Raw genomic sequence first — 23,724 nt, 5'->3', positions numbered from 1 at the left:
CTCTTCTTCCTCCTTGTCTTCTTCATCCTCCTTGTCCCCTTCATCCTCCTCGTCCTCTTCTTCCCCTTCTCCTCTTCTTCCTCCTCCTCCTCTTCTTCCCCCATCCTCCTCATCCTGTTTTTCCCCCTTGTCCTCTTCATCCTCCTCATCCTGTTTTTCCCCCTTGTCCTCTTCATCCTCCTCGTCCTCTTCATCCTCCTCATCCTGTGCTGCCATGGTTGTTTCCTGCCTCAGTCAAGGCCTCCTCTTTATATTACCTACTTGTGTATTTTCTTCTGTAATAATTTGTTTTTAATTTCCTCACGCATCACTGTTGTCCAGCTGTCTGGCTGAAGTTCTCCTGATCCTGTAACCCTGTATTTGTTATGTCTTCTTGTGTTTCTTGGACGGGATGTAACTTAAACCAAATTTTCCCCCTGGGGACAAATAAAGTATGATTGATTGATTGACTCTGTCTGTGTCTCTGCCGTCCTTCTCCCCGTCCCTCCTGTGGGTTTTTCTTCTTGCCTGCTGTAAGGACCAGGTCAGGAGGTGTAAACTTCCGGCCCTGTAAAGCCAGACTATACACTGTAACTTTAAATAAACCTAAACTTGAACTTGACCCTTCTCCATTTGTCCTGCAGCCTGGAGGCTTAATGACTGGTTTGTTGCCTGTTGAGCTGCGTGTTGTGTTTTCACACCAATCATGTTGTGACCTGCCGTGCTTCACTGCCAGCAGGGAAACATGGAGGATGTATCGAGGCTTTGCGGCTGGCGGAGGAGCACAGCTGAACCCTGTGACACCGGGCGGCCCTCGTTCACCCAGACAGAGCCGAGCTGGCGAGGTCACAGCGCTCTTTCATTTCATTCATTCAGTTTCTCTTCAGCCACTCCTTCCTGTGCAACCCTGACGCATTCAGCTGATTTTTTTTTTTTTTATCACTGTGAAGCTGCCACTAAATGAGCCACTGGTGAACAAAATTGCCTTTAAAGAAATGAAAACTGCAGTCATTTAAAAAAAAAAAAAAAAAAACAATGAATAAAATAAAATAAAATAAAATAAAATAAAATAAAATAAAATACATTAATTTTCATTTTGCAGACAGTTCCTAGATAGTTCAGGGTAAATTTGTAAGGAAAATGAGGTTAAATGTTACTGAAGCAGTTTTTCCTTATTAATACTTTTCCTTCGACCCAAGTAAAATATCAGCACCAATACCAGTACTGCTATCTGCATTGTCTCTTTCTATTGCTTGAATTTCCTTTTTTTTTTTTTTTTTTTTTTTTTGAACATGTACCAGTCTCATAAAGAAAAATTATTTTTGAAAAGCACAATTATATTTATATCTGACAATACAAAACCGGTGCAGACTGAATCCCTGCTGTATTAAACTGCAGAGGCTCTGCATTGTTTTATTACAGCATGAAAATGAAATCAAGTCAGTTGCTTCGACCAGATTTGTTCTTTTACACAGATTTCAGGAGGCAAATTAATCACAAGGACAAAGCCAGGAATCAGAGTGGATTTTAACATTTTTTTTATTTTGATCATGAGAAACATAATCAAGGACAAGGAAAAATATCTGAAAACACAGATTCAAACATAACAGAGCTCTGAGAGGAAAAAGCTCTGAGAAGAGCAGATACTGAAGGTTCATCGAAGAACTGAACACCAGGAGGGGGGAGGAAATAGAAAAATCACACCAAAATAAAAGGAACAACTGAACAAGAAAGAAAAGAAAAATAAGTGCTTCAGGTTGGGTGAATACATTCCTTGAGGCCAAAATGTAGCCATAAAACTATAGTACATACATAAGCATCTACATAGGAGCGCCTCCGTCCTCGGCGAGCATGAGCTGGAGGAGCGGAGCGCCTGGTGCAAAGCAATCAAAGAACTGGATAAAGCATCATACGCCGGGGGCTCCAGGCGGCGCAGGCGGCTGCACGGGCCTGGCGGAGGGCAAAGAAACTTCAGGCTGAGGTATTTCAACTAAGCGGGAGAAACATTAGAAAGGATTCGAGCACCCTTTCATATCCTGTGAGTCACAAAACAAAAAAAAAAGTCTGAGGATTTCCATAATGCCCATGCAATGCCCAACCAAGTCTTTGGGCAAAACCATTTTGGTAATAGTGTCGATTACTGAATATATATATCTATATATCTATATATATATCTATATATATAGATATATATATATACTAACTATGTATATAACCCTTTCCAAAATACACAGGAAATATCTATGTAGGAAAACAGACTGTACAAAAAAACAAGTAGAATAGCTCTGTATAAACATTAAAACCTTTAATATATCAATATATCCTTTATACTGTATTCTTTTGGTCTGTAGTAAAGAGTACTAAAGTGATTAGGTTTTTTTCCACAGTATAAGACAACACCACTCACCCAAATGCACTGTGTTCTTTTTTTTTTTTCTTTTTTTTTTTTCTTCAAATATACATCTGATACATTCATCTCTCACTCGGCCACCGGGGGGCACCGCGCTCATCGCTGAGCTACACTTTGGGTCGGGACAGAGATTGAAAACCGAGACAATTAAAAAAAAGAAAAAACAAAGTCATGCGTGCCAAAGCCATAAAGAACCATCTATTGCACTGAAGTCAATAACAGAGGAGTTGTGGATTGCTATGCTGGACAAAAAAAAAAAACGTAATGAAAATCAGACAAAAAACATTGCACAAAGATAAAAATTGCTGGGTGAAAACCTCGCAACTCCAGTTTTGGTGATTATTGACTTAAATCGAAGGATGACAGCTGAGAAAAAGAAAATCTGCCATAGGTGATGCTCATAAAACCTTTTACAACCCCACTGCAACTGGTCATATTAATGATTATAATATTGATAAGTGATGTATCGTTTGTCATTTCCCAAGTAAAAACACCAGCATCATCTGATTCCAGCTTCACTAGGATACTAAGATTGTCTTCCTTTTCTCTGTTCATAACTTTATAAAATTATGTCTTTGGGTTTGTTTGTTTTTTTTAGCTGCTGGTCAGATTTAGGGAGACATTTGAAGGCATCACTGCAAAGACAGAGCAAAACAGTTTTTCTTTATTTGTCAAAAAAAAAAAAAAAAAAAAAGTTCCCTTTGGAGATGTGAGGTTTTCACCGAGCAGCGATGAAATGTGTTTCATTAAATGTAAATATGACAAGTTACATCCAGAACCAGGTGTCGTTTTTTCACTGATGAGCCCGAGAGGGGAAACTATGGAGATGCTCTTTTCATTCATGCCAAAAAAAAAAAAGAAAATTGAACATGAATTAAAAAGCTCAGGCAGCTTTTACTTCACGTCTGCCACCAGGCTCATCAGCGACGCCGTTACTGTCGAATGAACTTATTGCTTCAGGTTCCAGACGGATTGAATCCAAATGGCAAAATGAAATGAAATGAAAACAAAAGAACCAGCCGACATACCACTCGTGGCGTGAGGAGTGTGTGACACGACTTCTGCCGACCTGCCGCTCTGCACAGCAGGAGGCGCTGCAGGAATGCCCTCGACGCACCTTTTTCCCTGCTTTTCTGCTCATTTGTCAATTCGTAAAATGCGAAATAAAATTGATTCCTTGTAACTTAACTTGTTAAGAAGATTTTTTCGTCTTCTTTTGGTGCTATTTCAGTAAGCGTGCGGCATCTTAAAAATATCTGTATGTATGCCCTAACAGCAGGACGGGGTAGGACCTGAATATTTGCAAAGGTGTTGATTTCAAAAATGTGACTGTATTCCATTATGTTACCTACAAAAATAATGTATTTTGATAGCATATAACTGTTTCAAAAAATAAGTATTATTTCTATGAATCCTGTTTGAAGTTAAATACAGAAACTCTATTGCACTGAAGTAAATAACCAGAGGATTTGCATTGGATTGCTGTACGGAACAAAAACGATAAGAAAATGGAACAAAAGGCCATTAAAATACAGTCGTGGCATCTGTTCTTTGGCATAGAAGAAAATGTAATCAAAACCGTAACGGTAATGGAATACAGTTTCGAAGCAGCCTACCCAGCCCTGCTGTTTTTACCAGTTTAAAACAAGTTGCCAGATCTTTCCTGTAACTTCCAGCTTACAGAACAGCAAAACTATTATTTTTATTTTTTCAAAATTATTCTCCAGTATTTGAGCAAACTGGATTAAGAATTGGGATTTCTGCAGCGTCTTCCTCTGTGTCTCCAGTGCGGCAGGTTCCATTATCAAGGCAAGTAAAGGACTTTTACCAATTAAAGTGTGTACAGTGGCATGGTGCAACAACTTACATACAGCTTAACTCTAATAATAATAATAATTAAAAAAGACAAATTAGATGGATTTGGATCAGACAGACAGGGGGGAAGGACATCCAATCCCTCAACGTGTACGTACATTTACCGAGTGAAGTGTAAGGTAAGAAGTATGGCCAAACACCGTCCGGGATGACTTCACCGTACAAACAACATACAAAACACTGAAGTTACCGAAATGAAGGGAAAATGTCACATTTATCAACAAAGGCCCAGTTCACAAGCACAAGTACTACAGTCTAAATTTACCTCAGACGGTATTGAAAATACAGTTTGTCACCCAGAGTGAAGCGGTCGGCTGCGGCTTCATTTCAAAATAAAAGCGAAATGATGCTCGGCAGCCGTCGTTGTGAGATTATCCACCTGATTGGACTGTTATCACATCACTGAATGGACGTTATCAGTCATACCCGCCGCCACAGAAACAGAAACAACAAAATCTCCTCAGTATCAGGTTGTTGTCTCGTATGCTGATGACACTGTATTGTATTTTTTGTTTTACTTTTGGCTGAGGAAATATTTCAAAGGGGGTACATTCTTGAAAAAAGTTTGAGAACCACTGCACAAGAAGATGCACCTACTACCTCATACCTGCAGGGGGAGTTACGACTGATAATGTCCATTCAGGTGTGATGGCAGTCCAATCAGGTGGAATATCGAACTTTACATTGAACCCCAGTGACCGGTGGTATTTTCAACACCCTGTGCGTATGAACCTCGCCACGGTTAATGAGCACAATGAACTGTACATGTACTGAAGCAGTCGTCTAGCCTGGTCTTATATGAACCCAAACAAAACCAAAAAAAAATCATAATAACAATAATAATTATAATAATAATAAAGAGCAGATGCTGTTTGATGAATCAGGAGAGCGGAGGAGGTACACATTCATATACAACGGTCATTAGAAAGGAGAAGAAAGGCTATGGTACAGCACATGAACCATAAACACTATGTACAAAATCAACAGGTGGGGAAACCACCTGCCAGGTAGGTAGTCTGTGAGAAAATAAAACTGTGAGTGATGGAGCAAAAAAAAAAAGAAAGAAAGAAAAGAAACGGTGAAAAAGTGAGTTTTGCTTCGCTGATTTCTGTCGTTTCTTGTATTTTTTTGACTGAAAAGCTGTACTTCTAAAGTGCCGTAACCATACATTGGGGTGGTGGTGGGGTGGGGCAGGGGGCGTTGGGTGATTGAGTGGGGGGTGTACAGGTGGGTGGGGGGTGGGGCGGAGTGGCAGTTTAGCATCTCTGGACAGCTAGAGGAAAAACCACACAGGAGTCCATGAGGAGAGTTCACAGGGCCAAGGAGATTCCTAAAGAGTTGTGTGTGTTTTTGCACGGATTGTATATGTTTGTTTGTGTGTGTGTGTGTGTGTGTGTGTGTGTGTGTGTGTGTGTTGTCTACATGCACGGGTGCATGTATGGTTTCTTCTTGTGTCATACCTCAGAATGAGACACTTTGGGGAACCGGAGCACAGGTGACAACAGGATCACTGGCGGAGAGTGGGCTTGTCATTCTCAGTGTGTTTGTGTGTGTGGGTGTATATATGTGTGTGTGTGTGTGTGTAAGTGTGTGTCCTCACAGCGGTCCATGCTGTGCTTCGTACTTGGCCAGGATGTTCTTGGTGCGGCCGAGCTCTTTCCTCAGGTCGGCCACCTCCAGCCGCAGGGCTGAGTTCTCCTTCTCCAGGAAGCCGGCCCGGATGGCGATCTGGTTCTCCTTCAGCCGCCGGGCGTCCCGCGAGCGCTTGGCGGCCATGTTGTTCTTCCTGCGCCTGGCCCAGTATTTGTCGTCCTGCTCGATGGACACAAGAAAAGGAAGAGGGAAAATCAAAAGAAGAACCCTAAGCCTTGTGCTAAATTCCCCCTAGTTGTGTCCTCACTTCAACTTTAAACCTTTAAACAAAACATTGCAGAGACTTTTTGAGCAACACTTCTCAGATTTTGTTGGCACATAAAAACTAAAAAAAAAAAAAAGTTAAAAAAGTAAGGATTCGTTTGCCCTCGGCGTCCCTTTGGGCCGCCTCCCTCCTCACCGCTGACGTTCAGCCTCGTCCTTCTCCTCAACACACAAACTGAATGTTCCCGAGACGGCGCGAGAAAACAGAACAGCATGAGACAGACAAAAACAAGAATGTTGTGAATGAAACCCTGAGCTGCAATCCATCCAAGGCTGCGCAGACACAAAACATGCACCGTTTCCATGGCAAACACGATCTAGTCCAAGGAGCCGCTGAGGCCGACCAGCCTGCAGCTTTACATCCAGCCGTCTTATTCATCCTGTCTGCTAACTGTCCGCCTCTCCCTGCTTATTGTTACCTGCTGTTATCTGAACAATGATGTACCAATCGAAATGTTAGTCTCTGTCTACACAATGCCAGTACTGTGTTGTATTTCTGGATATTTTTCAAGGATAACTGGTTCGGCACAGACAGCGGAACATCACGTCCAGATATTTCCAGCAGCCACAATGGAGTCTGGTAGAGGACAATGTCTCAGCGATCGAAAACGTCAACGGCTAACGTCAGGTTTTGGTGTCAGTCCTTCAAAATCACAGGGCGAGGGCTGCTTTCTAGAGACGACGTTCGACAACGACGTCTTTACAGGGTAGGATGCACGATGTCTGCGATGTGTTTGGATGCTGTGATCCCTTGACATTTTTGGGGATACAATAAATCAGGACATCCAACAATGACCAAGATTATTACGAGTTCAGGACGTGATTTTGTGTGAAATTACATAAAATATTACAATTATGCCAAAGGTATGAATAGCAAAACTTAGAGGTTAGTTTCATACTTGAGGGCTACTATGGTCAGTCAACGCCAGTACTGTTGAGGACATTGCCTGAGGACATTGAGGACATTGCTTTTCATTCATTTTGGCCAGCTCTCCCCTCCGTTTAACCTTCCTTGGTTCCTGTGTCGTCACTACATGACCTACCAGCTTTGACACCTTAGACTCCCACCGTCTGAAGGCTGTTTTGTCTCAAGCCGCCTGATGTTCTTAACTTGTTAATAGATGCCTTGTCTCTCCACCTGGTCCACCTTGGTTTATTTCCTCCCCAGATCTAGACAATCTAAGGGATCCCACAGAGACTCCTGTACGTTTACTGTATTTGATCCTGACTGTGATTACGGAGCTCTGACACGCCCAGACAGCAGCGTCCAGTGTTCTTTTTGCAAAGGGCCGCTAGCCATTAGTGAATTACCAACACTCGGGTGTCCACACTCTGCTGAGTCTCTGCCGAGCTGCTTTCACAATCAGCTTTCAGCAATTCATTTACTGGACTGTGTCCACACATGGATCCACTCTTATTTGAACAAATTAAAAGCCAAATCCCCTAAGCCTGACCCGGCAAACAGCAGCGCAAACACAGAGAGGGAGGGTGGGAGAGAGGGAGAATGGCATCGTGCTGGGCCTTCATTCATTCCGCTTAAGCTTCTTAACCCGGAGGACCCGCCCTGCCGGGGTCGGACTGGGCCAATGGGAGCGGAGCGATCAGGGTTAGCCGCCGCAGGGAGCGAGCGGACGGCTGCTGGTCTACGTCACGGACGAGACAGAGCGACAGAGAGAGTGAGTTCACCAGTCGGTCCGTCCTAGCCTGTTCCAACAGAGCTGCTGTGGTGGCGTTAAGCCTTGTTGACCATAATCACTGCTAATGGCTGTATCTGCCTGCACACACCGCACCGAGCCCTGAGGCCTGAACCCCGAGCCTCGAGCGCCGAGCCCCGAGCCCCGAGCCCCGAGCTGCACACGAGGTGACCACAGGGGAAATAAAGGCACCCGGCGGTCTAACTGATCACAGAGACCGAGGAAACGTAGCTGGACTGCATCACCGATAAGTGCCTGAATGAGACGACATGACTGAGATAAGGAAAATCAACACAGGATAATGTCATTACACAAATAAACTGGTGTATTTATTGAAAAGTGAGATCACGTCACGCCCTCTACTCTCTGCGACTGAACTGAGGAGCTGATTTTTACCTCCAAAAATGGGATTCATGCAAACTCTTGGAGAATTTGGCAAAGCCTTGGCATTAAAAACCAGCAGCTCTTTTGGATCATACACAGAGCCTTGGACATCCAACATGGCTGCCTCAGGGATCATGGACCAATCAGACGCCAGAACCTAGAAACTAGATGTTATTTATTTTGTTGTTGATTGTTGTCTGTGAGTTTCTGACTTATTTTCATTTGTCTGGGTCGTTTTTACTGATGAGTCCTGTAGCGGTGGAATGCAGAAGCAGATTTTTAATTTTTTTTTATTTCTCCACAATAAATGGTGGAAACTGCACTGCCACTAAGTCTTCAAAACTGAAACTGTACTGATTAGAAAACAGTAGGCAAGTCCTTGGTTCAAAAGCGGTAACATTTTTGCAAACTGAATCTTCATTGTTGGAGAAAGCTCTCAAATTTAGGATCAATTTAGAAACAAACAGCACACAGTCTGCTTTGTGTTTCTTGTGCATGTCCCTGGCTCAGAGAGAGAGAACAAGCTCCAAGTTACCTTCATATCTTCGGGGATGAAGACCTTGCGGGCTTTCTTGATCATCGGCTGGGGCTTGAGCTCCTCGGCCGTGAACTTGCGCTTGCGCGGGTCGAACATTTCCTGTCCCGGGACGCTCGACAGCGCCAGGTCGGCCGGGTCGGGTTCATAACCCACTGGCACCTGGATGGACTCTGGATCGATGGGGCTCGGGGTGTTTCTGGAGCTGGGCAGGCCTGCAGGAGGGAAGAAGTGGAGTTGAACACCGACTTATTCCTTTAAATTTAACTGTTTTCAAGTTGTCAGTTTTTGTCCCTAGAATTAAGCTCTTATCAGTGCTGAAGATCCACAGAAACTGCATGTAGACCAACATGGGACAATAAAACTCTCACCTGAAACCATTAGAGGCCACCTCATCTACTCAATGGCAGGGAAACTCAGGAATACACATTTTAACAGACATTACTGTACTTAAACTATTCAACAAGACATACAAAGCAAATCACATGTCTGGTTTTCATGATCAAGTCAGATCAGATATATGATATTTACTTAAAAAATCAAAAAAAAAAACAAAAAATCAACAGTATATTGACAGGTAGCTGGTGGAGATACACTGGTGTGATATTCAAGCAGGAAAAACAAATTCATAACAATAACTCTTGCTGGCAGAATGTGGGGGGGCAGCTCAAAGCCGATTTGAAGGTAATCCAATCATTTTCTGGAATTAGCCTGAGGAAATTTGCACTCTCTTAATCATCAGTTTTTTCTTTTCTTTTCTTTTCTTTTTTTTTTAGTTGCAATCAAAGTACGGTTACACTCAACTTTTCTCTCTTTTTTCTTTTTTAAAAGCAAAACATGTTGGAAAAAAAGGTGTCTGAGAAAACACAGCCGTTCAGCGCTCTTCTAATCATCACCAGAAGTGGAAGCAGGATCTAATTTGGATTTATTTGCTCAAATATTGATGCTTTATTATGGTCATAGGAATATCTATGACTATTTTTCATGTGTTTTTGGTTGTTAGTGATATATTACAGTCACTTGGTGGTAAATTGGGTGTAAGCACTGGGCTGTCCAAACACTGTGTGGGTGTAATGACAAAACAAAACCAGCAGGTGGCGACAGACGCAGGGATAAAACTCCAGGCCAGTGGAGAAGCAGCCGCAGCCAAAATGACAAATCCCCCCCCCCCTCCGCCGAATACAAAACCCAAAATGGTGTGAAAGTGGATGAATTTACACAGCTACAGATGACGCACTGGGACTATTTTATGCTAAATATTCGACTCCATGACGCCCACACGGTCTTCTGTTCCCCGCCGCCGCAGTGTGACACACACACATACACACACACACACACACACACACACACACACACACACACACACACACACACACACACACTGTAGGAAGGTAAGCAGCTCGAGTGGCCTCAAGTGCCTCCTGCCGCAATTTACAATTCACAGTGCAACCCTGACCCTGCTAATGGACATGCTGGCTGCCGCAGTCACTCTCTCTCTCTCTCTCTCTCTCTTTCTGTCCTCTCTCGTAACATCGTCATCCCATCATCATTGCCCCCCCTCCCCTCCTCCTCCCAGGCTTTGCCATCATGGCTCTGCACATGCTTTGCATTGAGTGGGCTGCAGTCTGTGACAAACTGATCAGAGATGGAAAACGTGGGCAGCCTTCCTGCTTTAACCTTGTGAAGATGTGGAAATGTAAGAAGGAAAAAAAAAACACACAAAAAACAAACAAACAAAAAAAAAAAAAAAACACCATCATCTCCACGGTTACCGCTTACAATCACAGATTCTTAATTGATTAAAGGAGTTATTTGTGAGTGTAGACTACACTGCAAAAAAAAAAAAAAAAAAAAATCTTGAGAAGTCATTTAGTGTCATCTTTAGTGCTAAAATCTTGTGTTTTCCCCACTTGTTTCCAATGCAGTTTCACTTGTTTCAAATATAAATGTGTTGAAACGAGGCGGATCAGCCACTAGGATCAAGAAAATGACACTTGATGCAAGAAAATTGTGGAAAAAACGGATTAGCGCTGGAAACAAGTGGGATTATCTCATCCCACTGGCAGTTTTTTTCCACCTTGTTTGCATAAAAATGAGACTTGAACACTGAAGATGAGATGTATCGAGTTAAAAATGTGGATTTTTTTTTTTTTTTTACAGTGTAATATGCACCTGAACACACCATACACTGATCACACCACCTCCTGTTCACCAGGTGATCCTTAGCCACCTGCTGCGTTAAACGACTGGTTTATTGCCTTTTTTTTTTTTTTTTTTTACAGTGTGGTGGATTTACTTTAATGTTTAGCCAATATTTACGCCTGTTGATCCAGTTGATTGATTTTTCATCTTGGCTAGTTTTATTTTGAGGAGAACGTAGTGTAAACGTTGTTGAACATGTGATGTGTGTCTTCTCCATGACGATAATCACGGCTGAATTGTTCTTTAAGGGGTTCAAAATCAGTTATTTTGCAATGCATGTGGGGTTGTAATTTGACTTTTTGAGTTTTATGAAGTTAAAATGCAAACTTTAAGGTGTCAAGCCTAGCGGTGTATGAAAATCGTCCCGGCTAACAGCGATATTTGATGTGCCTTGTTTTGCCGGTGTGTGAGGGATTATTTAACATGAACGGCCTCCTCGTTGGAAAAACAGCCCTGCAGATCTCCAAATTATCAGCGCGGCAGCTCTGCAGGTTTCGTGGTGAATCACACTCCTTCCAGACGTTGTTAAAAAAAAAAAAAATTAAAAAATCACCAGGTCAACTGATCTGCTGAAATCATCTCAACCTGCCGCTTAAAAAACCAAGAACAAAGCAGCGATGGAGGAATTTGAAAGGAATCATGCGGACTCATTTGCATATCTCCCAGCCGTCAGTGTGTTTCAGTCTAATTTCGGTCGAAAGCTGTGTTTCATATTCATTTGGACAACTCACAGACGTGTTATGTAACCGTGGTGGGTGTCTTAATTAACACATGGTTAGACAATAACGACGAGAAGTGAACTGCTGAAATTGGTGTCAGTTTGAAGCTTAAAGTCCCTCTGGTTTTACAGATGTGTGCGTCTTGAAGTTGCAGCTCTGGGCGATTATGCAAAGAGCTTCCCAATCCTCCACGCTTTTTCATCCAGCATTTGAATAAAAGAGACACCTACTCTCGCAAAAGTGATTGACGGCATAAAAAATTCTGATTATTATTATTAAAAATTGGTGCTGTTAAAAGGATGTAAGGAGTAACTTGGCTGAAAACCTTGGCTGATAAAACACTGAGCGCTTTATTGTGGTGACCCGCTATAATCAAGTTCAACTTCTCTTTTTTTTTTTTCTTTCTGAAAATAAGTGTATACCAGCTCATAGAGGAACTTTTGAATTCAAGTGATGCCGTGCTCAAAAGGAATTAATCAACAGCCATGAAAATAATAAAGTCTGTTTAACCCTTAAGTGGCTGGAGAGGGAAATTTTCCAAAATAAAATCCCTGAAAAACTCCCTGAAAAAAATGCAATAAAGTCAGTTAATTACGAGCTCGGTTTGCTAAAATTGTTGTGAGGTTTGTATTTTAAAAACAAAACGAGCAAAAACTAGTAAAAGTTGAAGTTCCTGTGAAAAATTATTATTATTATTATTATTATTATTATTATCATTAGCATTTTTATTTCTGTGGATCTTTAAAGGTGACCTCACATTTACGACGGCGCATTAGGGCCAAAATAAATAAATAAATAAATAAATAAAAAACAGAGCTGGGGTAGGGGGTTGTAATATTCTGAGAAAAAAACTTGGATGGTAAATTTACCCAAAAAAAAAAAAAAACTCATTTTTTTCAATTTTTCTGAGTTTTTTTCTTATAAATCTGTGACTTTATGACCTCAAAATTTAAAAAAATTTTTTTTGTAAATTTGTGCATTTTTTTTTTTTTTTACCATTTTAATCTCAGAGTTTTTCTTTTCTCATGAAATTTCTGAAAATTAATCTTGGAATTTTTGTTGTTGTTGTTGTTTGTTTGTTTTTTCTTTTTTTTTATCATCTTGCACCAGGTGGCGTAAATAAAAATTTCAAACAAATTCAAACCCAACATGCAAGTAACTGAGCCAAAACTCAAAACGCCGAAACGAGTGCACCTTTAAACGAGTGTTCTCCTTTAAAGGTGCAGTACGCCAAATTTCCACAGATCGATTTAAGTGAGGAGATTCAAATGACAAAATAATAATAATACGGACTGAATAAAGGAGATTCGCATCGTGCACGTTTAATGTCTCCGCATCCCGTCAACACTCTTGAACACCAAACTAAATTAAAGGATGCGTCCCTGGTTTTCTCGTTGCCGTGGGAGACGAGAGCAAAGCGCCCCCTCGTTCCCGGCTCTGCTCACAAACGGTTCTCCGCTGACGAACAGAGGGCGCTGTAAATTACACTAATCGAGGCGTCCAATTGCAGAGGCCCTTTGTCATTCATCAGGCAGCTCTCAGCGAAGATCTAATTAACCCGGTCGCACAAGCAAATGCCACAATTAAGTGAAGACTGAGGTGGGATGAGGCCCTCGCTGCACGGCAGGGCGAGGCTGACATATGGGCTTGCTCGGGGCGAATTTGTCTGTGTGTGTGTGTGTGTGAGAAAGAGAGAGAGAGTAGGACCCCCGTATGCTAGGAGCCCCAGCGATTCTTGGAAATGCACTATTTGTTTTTCCCCTGCAGCGACTCGGAGGTCAGGGGCAGGTGGGAGGAACCAGGAGGAGAGATGGGGGCGGGCCGGCCGGGATGAGGGGCTTTGATGGGGTTAGGAGAGCTGGGCCAGAAGACAGAGAGGAGGCAATCACCAAGGAACCACACTTTATAAGACGGAGGGCTAAGGGAAGGGTTTGTGCTGCGTTCGAGACCGGTCGGAGCGTCAGGAATTCAGAGTGGCAGCGGATCAGCCCTGCGAGGTGCAATTACCAAAGAAAGACTTCTCAGCTCAGATTTAACCTTCTGAGATGCATTTAAATGGGGTCCCGTCTAAATGTGAGCAAACACTGTAAACCCTATACATTGTCACTTTCAACAGGTTTATGCAAGATGCACCGATAAATAGTGGTATCGCTGCTATCGATGGTGCAATATTGGGTTACAACGGAGAATCGAATTAGAGATTTATTGTATTGGAGATTTGGAGACCAAAATCTGATACATAAAGTGCTGCGTAAGAGCCAGAAATAAAGCAAATAAAAGCAAAAAGTCTTGATTTTCTGCATTTTTGGCCCCTCAGAAGCCTGGATTTCTCAAATGATGGGGAGGAGATTATTTTGTCCGGTGACCACAAACTAACCGTTCAAGATAACACTGTTTAAATTTCACGCCTGGCATTGCACTGAAAAAGACAGTATTAATGTTTATAATCGTCAAAACACACTTACAGCTGATTCAGACGGTGTGGCGGCCCCTAGTGGCCGTGAGAATAACTGACAGGAAAAAAATTACTTCATTTTCAAGAAATACCACATCGGCAAACTGGAAAAGATCTAATAATGGTGAGAGCAGTTTGTTCAAGACCAGCTGCTTGTGTGTGTCTGTGTCACATTATCCTAATCAATCAATCAATCAGTCAATCAATCAATCAATCAACCAATCAATCCAATCAAAACATGAGTATAATCAATAACGATGTCTGCGTGAGTTGCCTCAGCTCAGTTTTTGCTGCTCGCTCTGTTTCTGTTTCTTTTTTCTTGTTCAGTTTCCCAGGTTATTGTATATTAAAGGGCTAGTTCACTCAAGTTAAAGCTCCTGATGCGCGTCTCCTCATCGTGACGAGTGTGAACCCACAAAACTCGCCGTCCCCGCTTTCGTGCAGATAAAAATGTTTACTCGCGGACGGTTCGGGACGGGTGTTAAATCTCAATGTGAATTCCACTCAGGTGAGCGAGGTGAACCTGCAGCATCTGAATTAGCGGGGATGGAAATCTTATCTCCGCTGCAGCCCACTCTGTGCTCCAGGATGATGCATTTGGTGTGTTTTTGCATTGAAAAAAAAAAAAAAAAAAAAATCCTGCCTTGCCCGGCTATAATTCTGATTTTGTGGCACCTTACGACCTTAAATCCATCCAAACGCATGTGAAAATGGTGAAAATGGTGAAAATGCCTGTGGTGGCTTTTTTTTTTTTTTTTGAGGAAAAGCCTCAGGTGTTTAAGTTCAAAAGCTCAGACGGAGAAAAAAAAAAACGATTAAGATAGATAGATAGATACTTTATTCATCCCGAAGGAAATTCACAGTTTTCAGCAGTATCCACAGAGTACAAGATTAAATAAATAAAAAATAAAGAATAAAAGATGACACTAGAGATCTAAAGATATAAGTACCCATTAAAGTTCTCTTTGGGCAAAACTGAATCGTAGGCAACTGGACTTGTATTTGTCTTAGGAAGACGTTTCGCCTCTTATCCAAGGGGCTTCATCATTGCCGGTGGTGGTGCCGAATTGATGAAGCCCCTTGGATAAGAGGCCAAACGTCTTCCTGAGACAAATACAAGTCCAGTTGCCTACGATTCAATTTTGCCCAAAGAGAACGATGACCTGGATGAATGAGAATATCCACAGACACCCATTAAAGTTGAATGTTCAGCTGAAACCGGGGTTTGTGTGACCAAATATCACAGATCAAACAAGCAAAGAAAACCTCGCCGGTGTCCGGGTGTTTCGATCGCACTCCGTCAGCTGGGAATTTTGTGACTTCCGTCTCCGAGCGGCGCGTTAACGTGATGGGAGTGGATTCATGAGGAGGAGGAGCGGCGGGCGATCGGCCTTCACTCGACCCGCCTCGCTGCTTCAAACGTGACACCTGCAAGGATGTCTTGACACGTGTGTGTGTGCGTGTGTTTGTGAGTGTGTGTGTAACTTGAGCACGCTTCATCCGCGTGAGCCGCCACCGGATCGGTGCTTCCGGACGTTTCCCATGGTGCCGAGCTTCTTCTCTTTCATGCCGCCGGCCCCGGGGAGGAGGTTAGAAAACACGCCGCGTCCTCCGTCTCTGCCTAATTATCCCTCTGATCCTTCCCACGGTCGCCTCGCAGGGCAGCCGCGGCGCACACAAAATGACTAAACCCTGCCTGTTTTAGAGCCCAGGCTAGTAATAATCTGCTGCGTCTATACATAGCACTGTAATCTATGTCATAATCTGGCATATTTGTATTCCCACACGCCCCTGTGACTGTCAAGTAGATAAGAAGACGAGAACAAGCGGGGTTATCCAGGGTTTACCAGATAATGAAAAAACAAACAGAGATGAGAGAGAGAGAGAGAGAGAGAGAGAGAGAGAGAGAGAGAGAGAGAGAGAGAGAGAGAATGGGGGGGAGGTCTTGAAAAAACACAAACATCCTTATCCTGATACTTAGGCGGTGGCTTCTGAAACTCCACCAAAACCTGAACGTTCACCCTTACTCTACTCTGTGCTCGTCAAAGTGTGAAAATCACGTCTCCGTGCTGCTGCCGAGCCAATTTTAGGTCGATTTTTAGTTGTTGTTCTTACGTTTACGCCTCCTAAAAGGACTCAAAGCAGCAAAACGACCCCGAGTGTCCACAAGATTTATGTGGTTCAGTTTTTAAGAGAGGCTTTTTTTTAACCTTTTCAGTCCGGCCACTCCCCTCCCAAATTTATCTCAAATTCTAGAGGAGATCTGAGGTTTCCAGAGAAGCCGAACGCGGGGAAATGAGTCTGAAACGAAGCGCGAGACGTGGAGATCTGTTTTCCGTTTGATGTGATCCTGCAGCCATGAAACGGCGGCGGCGTGGATCCGAGTGTTTCCCTCAGTATCAGAGACGCAACATGGATGTGACTCTGTGCTACAATATGCGAAAAAAATACGTTTTTTTTTCTAACTTTGAAGCTACTTAAGAGGGAAATTTCAAGGCGTTTGGATGAAATATACACCTAAAAACAGTAAAAACCACAGTAGAGCTTGGAGAACAGCTAATTGGGCATATTACCACAACATTTTGACTAAGTGTTAAGACTTTAAGCCTTAACACGTTATATTTCACTGCATTTAAGACCTTACACCACTTTGAGATTAGTTAGAATGCCACTGAAGACATTAAAGCAGAGGTGTCCTCCGCCCCGGATGGGATGGAGGATTCCCCCCGGCAACAGCCGCAGACAAACAGTCTGGAAAACCTGAAAGTTTTATTTATTTCCATTGTTTTTATTCCTTTTAAAAGTAATATATCACAGAGTTTCCCTCTTATCAAATAGCTGAGGTGGGAATTCCATGAATCTGGGCTTCAATGGAGGGTTTTAGTGTCTACAAGCGGCTTTTCCACTCCGTCAAGGATACAACTGTGGGTGGAAACGCTGGAATAGCGAATTATTGGCACGAAAACGCAAAGTTACTGCATATCTGTGAGGTATCAGCTGCAGCAAACGCCTTGAAAAATCCACTCCGGCTGACCTCCTGTTGCAGCTGCGAGGGCAAACTCGCTGTCACTTTGAGGGCTGAGCCGCGAGCCTGCCGTGCAGACATGACTCGTCTCAAACTGAATGGGCAGGCTGACTAGCACATTTAAACCATGTGTGTGTGTGTGTGTGTGTGTGTGTGTGTGTGAGCGAGCGAGGCGGCGGGATGATCACTTTATGTAAACACGGCGCTGGAAACTTGACCGTAGCCGAGGAGTTTGTGTGAGTTGGCCGGCGTTCACGTGAGCGTTCCCGCCCCCTGGCCTAGATCTGGAGAGAACACTATGTTCTTAAAACACTGAGCTCATGCAGGGACAAGCGCAACAGCAGTTCCCTCGCTCTCCCTCACACACACACACACACACGCCCTCACATGCACTAGCACATGCGCGCACGCACACACACACACACACAGGAGTAAGTCACATGTCTGTGCATGCTGTGAGAGGACGGTTTGTTTTTTTCCTCTACACATGAGGAACACGGATGGAGTAGCACAGGAAAAAAGGAAGTTCTCGGCCTCAGATATATATGCACACACACACACACACACACACACACACACACACACACACATATGGACATATGCACGCACACACACACTCGTCTCAGACCAGAACATCTGCTGAGGTGTTGAATTTGACACTTACTTCACTCTTGATGCCTGGGTGAATGTGCTTTCCTCACCGTGGTTGCAGCACAAATTAAGCGAGCCCCCCCCCCTTCATGTTCTCCTCGCTTCGGGCCCGTCGGACCCACGGGCGTTAGCGTGTCGCTAAACAAACACTCTGCATCTCCACTCACCTTTGCACCAGTTTAACCCCTTACCCAGCGTTCCCCGTCCCTGATAGCGTCAAGGATTTGACCTTTGAGCTCTTTTGTTTCCAAGGAGTTCAGGGGTATTTTCTCTGCGTGTTTTTTTTGCGAATGTCAGCGCCCATAAACACGAGATTAGCCCCCGAGGCGGTGGGATCACGCGCACAACCAAAGGTCCAACCGTCCACCGGGACTGAAAACACTTTGGTCTGACGGGTAAGATGTCAGCGGTGGTTGTAATTACCTCCAATCTTACAATTTGGCGACTTTTAATCGCAAAAAGTCAAGACAGATCGACCTTAGCCTGAGAAGAATTGGGATTTCTGTTGGTTTTTTTTTAGCTACAACTATGAAATTAACGGACATAGAGAGTCGATCCACATCGTAAACGTATGCATACGCAGTCAGGAAATCGATTCGCCTTAAAATTTGAAGCTATAGGAATGATGTGTTTGGGTGCAACAGCGAACTGGGGGATTGTTCAGCGCTCGTTCCCTCTGCTCGGACGGTGATTCAGTTTGAAGAACCGATCGCAGCTCGTTCCTCCTCACCTGCGCCGTGGCTGAGGGCAGGTACGGCATCTCAACAAGCCGATTGATTTTCTCATCGATCCCCCCGAGGCGGCGTCCGATGCTTTTTCACGCTCTGGGGGCGGGGGGGGGGGGGAACTCCCGCTCGACTCGACCGGGGCGTCTTCTCGGTTCATCCATCACGAGCGATCATTGAGGAGGACAAACACGCTGCTACCGCCTCGCTTCGGCTCAAGCTTGTGATGAAAGAGATGCATTGACTGTCTTTTGTTCACTCCTGACACACAGAAACTGGTTCTGACGTGGCGTCTTTAAGTTTAAAAACAAACACAAAAAAAACCTGCTCTATCTCCCTTCTCCATGCCGATTTCTTTCTCTCGCACTTCCAGCATTCGTAATCTCTTTCTCTAACCCTTGCACTCCTTACTATTGTTTACCTGTCGCACTGGGAATTGAGGCTTATTCTACTGTTTCACCCGCTGTAAGTCGCTCTGGGTAACAGTGTCTGCTAAACGCCTGTAATGTAAATCCTCGCTGTCGGGCGAAAACCTTGCACGTCCCAGATGTCACGCCTTTCAGGAACCCGGAAAAGGCCTCGTTTGCAGATTAACCACCGTGCGTTTTTGAGGCTATCCACTTCGGTTTGACAGACCAAAGAGAGGCGAAGGGTTTTCACATGACAGCAACACTGTGGGAAATGTGTGTGTGTGTTTGTGGTGTGTGTGTGTGTGTGTGTGTGTTTGGACGTCTCTTTGCCTCTGTTACCTGCTCTGGCCGGGCTGCTGTGCAGGCAGTTCGGGGAGACCAAGGTCGTGTGTACGGAGGTCGTGGCGCGGTTGCTGAGGTCGATCACGGAGGGCGATGGCGTCGCCGGCGCCTGGGGCATGATGGGAGGCTGGTGCTGAGCGTGCGGCTGGTGCTGGGAGGGGCTGGAGGGGATGCCGTTCTCCGACAGGAACTCCTCCAGGTCCATGTACTCCAGCTGGAAGTTGTCTCCATCGTAGGGCAGGGTCTTGTCCCACAGCGTGGGGCCCAGGAAGGCCGACTGGGGGGCGCTGCGCTCCTCCTCCAGGTTCTTCTCCTTCTCCTGCTCCTTGTTGAACGCTGCACAGAGGAAGGGTTTTTTTAAAAAATCAGCAAACATTCAAGCATGTTTAGAGAGATTTATTGAAATTCTGGAGCTTTTCCTCCTTTAGTTTGTTTGGTGAACTCTTTGCTAAAACAGTAAATTCCCACACACACGGATCACTTCTGCATATTTTATTGCTGACGTTTGAGTCCTTTGACCTGAGGTGGTACGTGTGTGTGCAGGAATTCACTTTTTCACTAAGGACAAATCATTCCAGAGGATTTCATTCCTTGCAGCCCATGAGAGAAGACAGCTCCGTGTGTGTGTGTGTGTGTGTGCCATTTATATCAGGTGAAACCAGTATCGTTTGATCTCGGGTGATGTGAGGTAATCACGCCAAGATGTCTGAAAGCGGGAGTCTCTGTCCTCGCCCAAGAAAGCTGCAGCACAGTTTTTTTAGGAGTGGGAACATAATGTGAACAAACTACAGGAAATGACACCAAAACAATGTTTTATGGGTTTAAAGAGACCCATGTTGACATCTGATAGCCATCAGTTACTCAGGCTTGTAAAGCCTTGCAATATAAAATAAACCAGGGGCAAACTCAAGCTAAAGCTACAGGGACTGGGATCGGGTTTGTTTTGACTCCCTTCCTGTTGCCAGAATCTCGAACACGCCGGGACGTCAGGTTACCGAAAACTCCGTCCAATAAACCGGTTACTTGAGACTCTACGTGACTTTGGTTTACAATTCGTGGTTCACTTGCTAATTGCGAAGTGTGAACTTAAACTTTTAATTTTTACTTGATGGTTCAGAGTAAGGAAAACAAACCGTAGGAGTGTTTGCACCTTCTAGAGTTGAGGGTTTTCTAGAAACCTCTTTGGGTTCCTGAGGTTTCAGTCATGGCAGACAAACATAAGGAAGGTTCCCGATGCAGGGAAATCAAAGAAGGTCTGAACGTCTGTGATTCTGTTTTGGAGCTGACCTCTGACCTCATTAGTTATTCTTATTTACTAAGCGGCCTGTGGTCTCATGTTCATGAAACCTAAGAGTGTCTCCATGAAACGTCTGGCATATGGAGCCGCTCGCAGGGACTGTTTCTGAGAAATTTTGTCTCCTGGACCCCTGGAATAAACCCCCCGTCACTCGCTACATATTTTGTTGGAAAATCAAACCGTGAGGACGTGCAAAACAAGCTAGAAGACGTGCAGCTTAACAAGCCAGTTCAGTGACATCATTTAAACACATGATGGTTGGTCTGGCAAACTGCGAACTGCGAACAGCTACGAAATGTGCCTTTAACTGGCGCCAAACCTGATTTTTCCGCCACGCTCGGGTGGTTCAAGGTTAGCACTGCAGCATAAATCGGACACACAGGTAAAGCAAAACTTTCGCAGGTTGTCCAGCGTCATCATTCACCTTTGAATGGCGCTTCCGTGAAACTGGAGCCCTGAACGTTACATTCCCATACAACTGAGCTGCCTTCTCTTTCCAGGGCAACGCATTTTGTCATGAATTATGTTTGTTTGTAAGGAAGAAGGCGGGGTTGGAGGACGGGTCAAACAACCGACTTTCACCCCGAGTTCGAGTCCAGTCGTGTTCGTTTGTTGGAAACGTTACCTACATTACTTTACATTAGCGTAAACAAATGGGTTTTATGACTGAGTTTAACCCTTTCCTAACTTGAACCAAGTGCTTTTGGTGGCTAAAGGTGACAAACCTGGCTCAAAAGGCGCCTGCAACATATTAGAAATGCATTTGTGATACATCAGAAACAAACATAATCCACAACATAAATAAAATTCCCATTAAATGTAATTAAGAATGCAGCTTAGTTGTATTTTTAGGAGACAGGGTTGGAAATTGTCAGGTGGGACATTGCTATTTCCCGAAAGCACATGAATGCAACGTGTACTGCAAGTTTTCTGCCTCAAGTGTAACAGCCCATTGACGCTGCTTTTACTCATTTAAAGGTATTTTTTGAGCCTGATCCGCCATGGACTGAGGCTGAGCAGCTCAGGGGGACGGACTGGAGCGTGCATTAGCCACTGAAGTTGGAAATGTGCTGCCTGTCAGCATTTTAAAGACACTTAAAATTAGCATAAAAATGGGTGTCATGGCTTGGTAGAGGTGCAGAGTCAAAGTGTCTTGTTTTTAATCCACCTCTGAAGCCCCTGAGGGCTGAGAGGAGGAGGCTTGTACCCAGCAGAGGCAAAGCGGCATAACTGAAATTCCTCATAACTCATGCCTCTTCAAAATGTCAAAAGTCCATATCAGGCACAAATACAACCTGTAAAACCTGATTAATATCAACAAAATTGGCAGCAGGTGTGGGCAATATGTCATTTATATGATTAGGAACAATGAGAACATTCCCAAACAGCCAATTAAAGGGTCGTAACCGTGCACGAACAAACTACCGCAAATTAAATCAGAACAAATATTATTTTGGCTCACCTTCATGATGGAGTGGCAGCTTCATCGGGTTTTCCAAGAGAGATTTGAGCACGCCGTGCGTCGCCGGAGGTAGAAAACTTGGATTCACCGGGATGGGATGTCTGGACATTTTCTCCATCGCGGCGATGAGAGATTAGGAAAAAAAAAATCAAATTAAAAAAAAAAAAATGTAAATTAAAAAAATAGATAAATCTGCTGGTGTGGTAGTACTCCTCGGTGGCGATCGGCGACAGGGGAAAAATCAAGGAGAAAAATAATGGGAAATAAAAAATAAAAGTAGAAGGAGAAGGGTAAAAATGAAGGATTTAGAGGTAGGAGGCGACCCCTTAGAATAAAGCCTGGTGTTGACCGGACCGGGATCTGTTGTGGTTGCGTGACACCGGGCTGCGCGAGGCGGACAGACCGAGCACCGATCCCATGTGTGAGAACGGAGGTCTACTGACGTCAAACCGTGAGAGCCAGGCTAGAAACACCCTCCCTCTATCACTCTCTCACTCCCTCCCTCTCCCTCTCCCTCTCTCTCTCTCCCTCTCTCTCCTCCCTGTCGTCTCCTGCCAGCCGTTTCAAATGAAAAATCACCACAATATCCCTATAATAACCTTATAATATTCATACAATAACACTATAATATCCCTGCATGGACTTGCAGCGCGCCTGTAGTCATCTCGGTGACCATATTGTTCTTTATGGCACAATATTCCTATAATATTCTTGTAATATTCCAGTAGTGGCTCCTGTGGTGCTCAGTGAAAGTACAGTGGGCACAATTATACTTAATGACATCTTTTTCACCTCTGATCATCTCTATAATATCTTTATAATATTCATATAGGAGCACACTGTTTCTAAAATGGTGATTTTTGGTTGTTGTTTGTGTACTTTGTGGTGTTTTTTGTCCTGTTCTTGTGAGGAGTTGCGGTGTATTTGGTGTCACCGAATTAAAACAAGCCTAAAGGTCATGATTTTCTCCTCTAATGGGTTTGGCACATGGATGAACACGGGGCTGATAGGTGGGGTCAATGCGTCTGGCAAACAGCCAGCGTCCATCAATAACAAGCACACCCTCCATTCAGAGGTTTTTAGGGCCTGAACGGGCTGGAGGATTTGGACCGTAAAACCCGCCTACAAGCTCATTTCAGCCACATTATTTATTTGGGGGAGTAGAGTTTTATCTGAATGATGCAGGCATGAAGTCAAAGTATCGTGTAAAAAGTGTCAGACAGGCCTATGGGACACCAGATCATGAAGCCAACATCACTTTAATAGGATTATTTTAAAGGGAAAAATCATGAATCATGAAAAAATCATGAATTTGCCTGTTCCATGTGTGGAATTATAAAGGAACTGTCATAGCTTTAAATTTATCTCATATTATTTATTTCATATTATTGGGATTGTTTGTTTGTTTAATTGCTGGCTTAACTTTAAACTTTGTGTATCCAGCAGCTGAAAACTGATACAAGTCTTATTTGAGGAGTAAAAAGGCATTAATTATGAGGTTTTACCCAACTTTTTATTACAGGAACAGAGTTTCTCTACATTTAAATAAGTAAATATCCATGATGCGTTCATGGTATCATGGTATACGCCTGGTAAGTGACATCAAACTGGTGTAAGTTGGGATAGGATTTAAAAAAAAAAA

General features: G+C 43.7%; 1 protein-coding gene across 2 annotated transcripts; it reads right to left on the bottom strand.

Annotated features, from left to right (window-relative positions):
* Window positions 1–1,500: 1,500 nt before the first annotated feature.
* Window positions 1,501–22,507, bottom strand: hlfb (HLF transcription factor, PAR bZIP family member b). 2 transcript variants are annotated; one of them, XM_030077769.1, is made up of 4 exons: window positions 22,083–22,507; window positions 19,321–19,659; window positions 8,795–9,009; window positions 1,501–6,079 (listed from the first exon to the last, which is right to left on the bottom strand). In XM_030077769.1, exons 1-4 carry the CDS (start codon window positions 22,198–22,200, stop codon window positions 5,861–5,863), a joined length of 891 nt encoding a protein of 296 aa, XP_029933629.1. In that variant the 5' UTR covers window positions 22,201–22,507; the 3' UTR covers window positions 1,501–5,860. The 2 variants fall into 2 exon arrangements, with proteins under 2 accessions (XP_029933629.1, XP_029933630.1); XM_030077770.1 differs by having other exon boundaries at window positions 1,501–6,076.
* Window positions 22,508–23,724: the final 1,217 nt, after the last annotated feature.

The sequence above is a fragment of the Myripristis murdjan genome, chromosome 19, assembly GCF_902150065.1.
Source record: "Myripristis murdjan chromosome 19, fMyrMur1.1, whole genome shotgun sequence".
Lineage (NCBI taxonomy): Eukaryota > Metazoa > Chordata > Actinopteri > Holocentriformes > Holocentridae > Myripristis > Myripristis murdjan.
The sequence above is the reverse complement of the archived record's forward strand: the minus strand, read 5'-3'. Positions and strand labels throughout refer to the sequence as shown.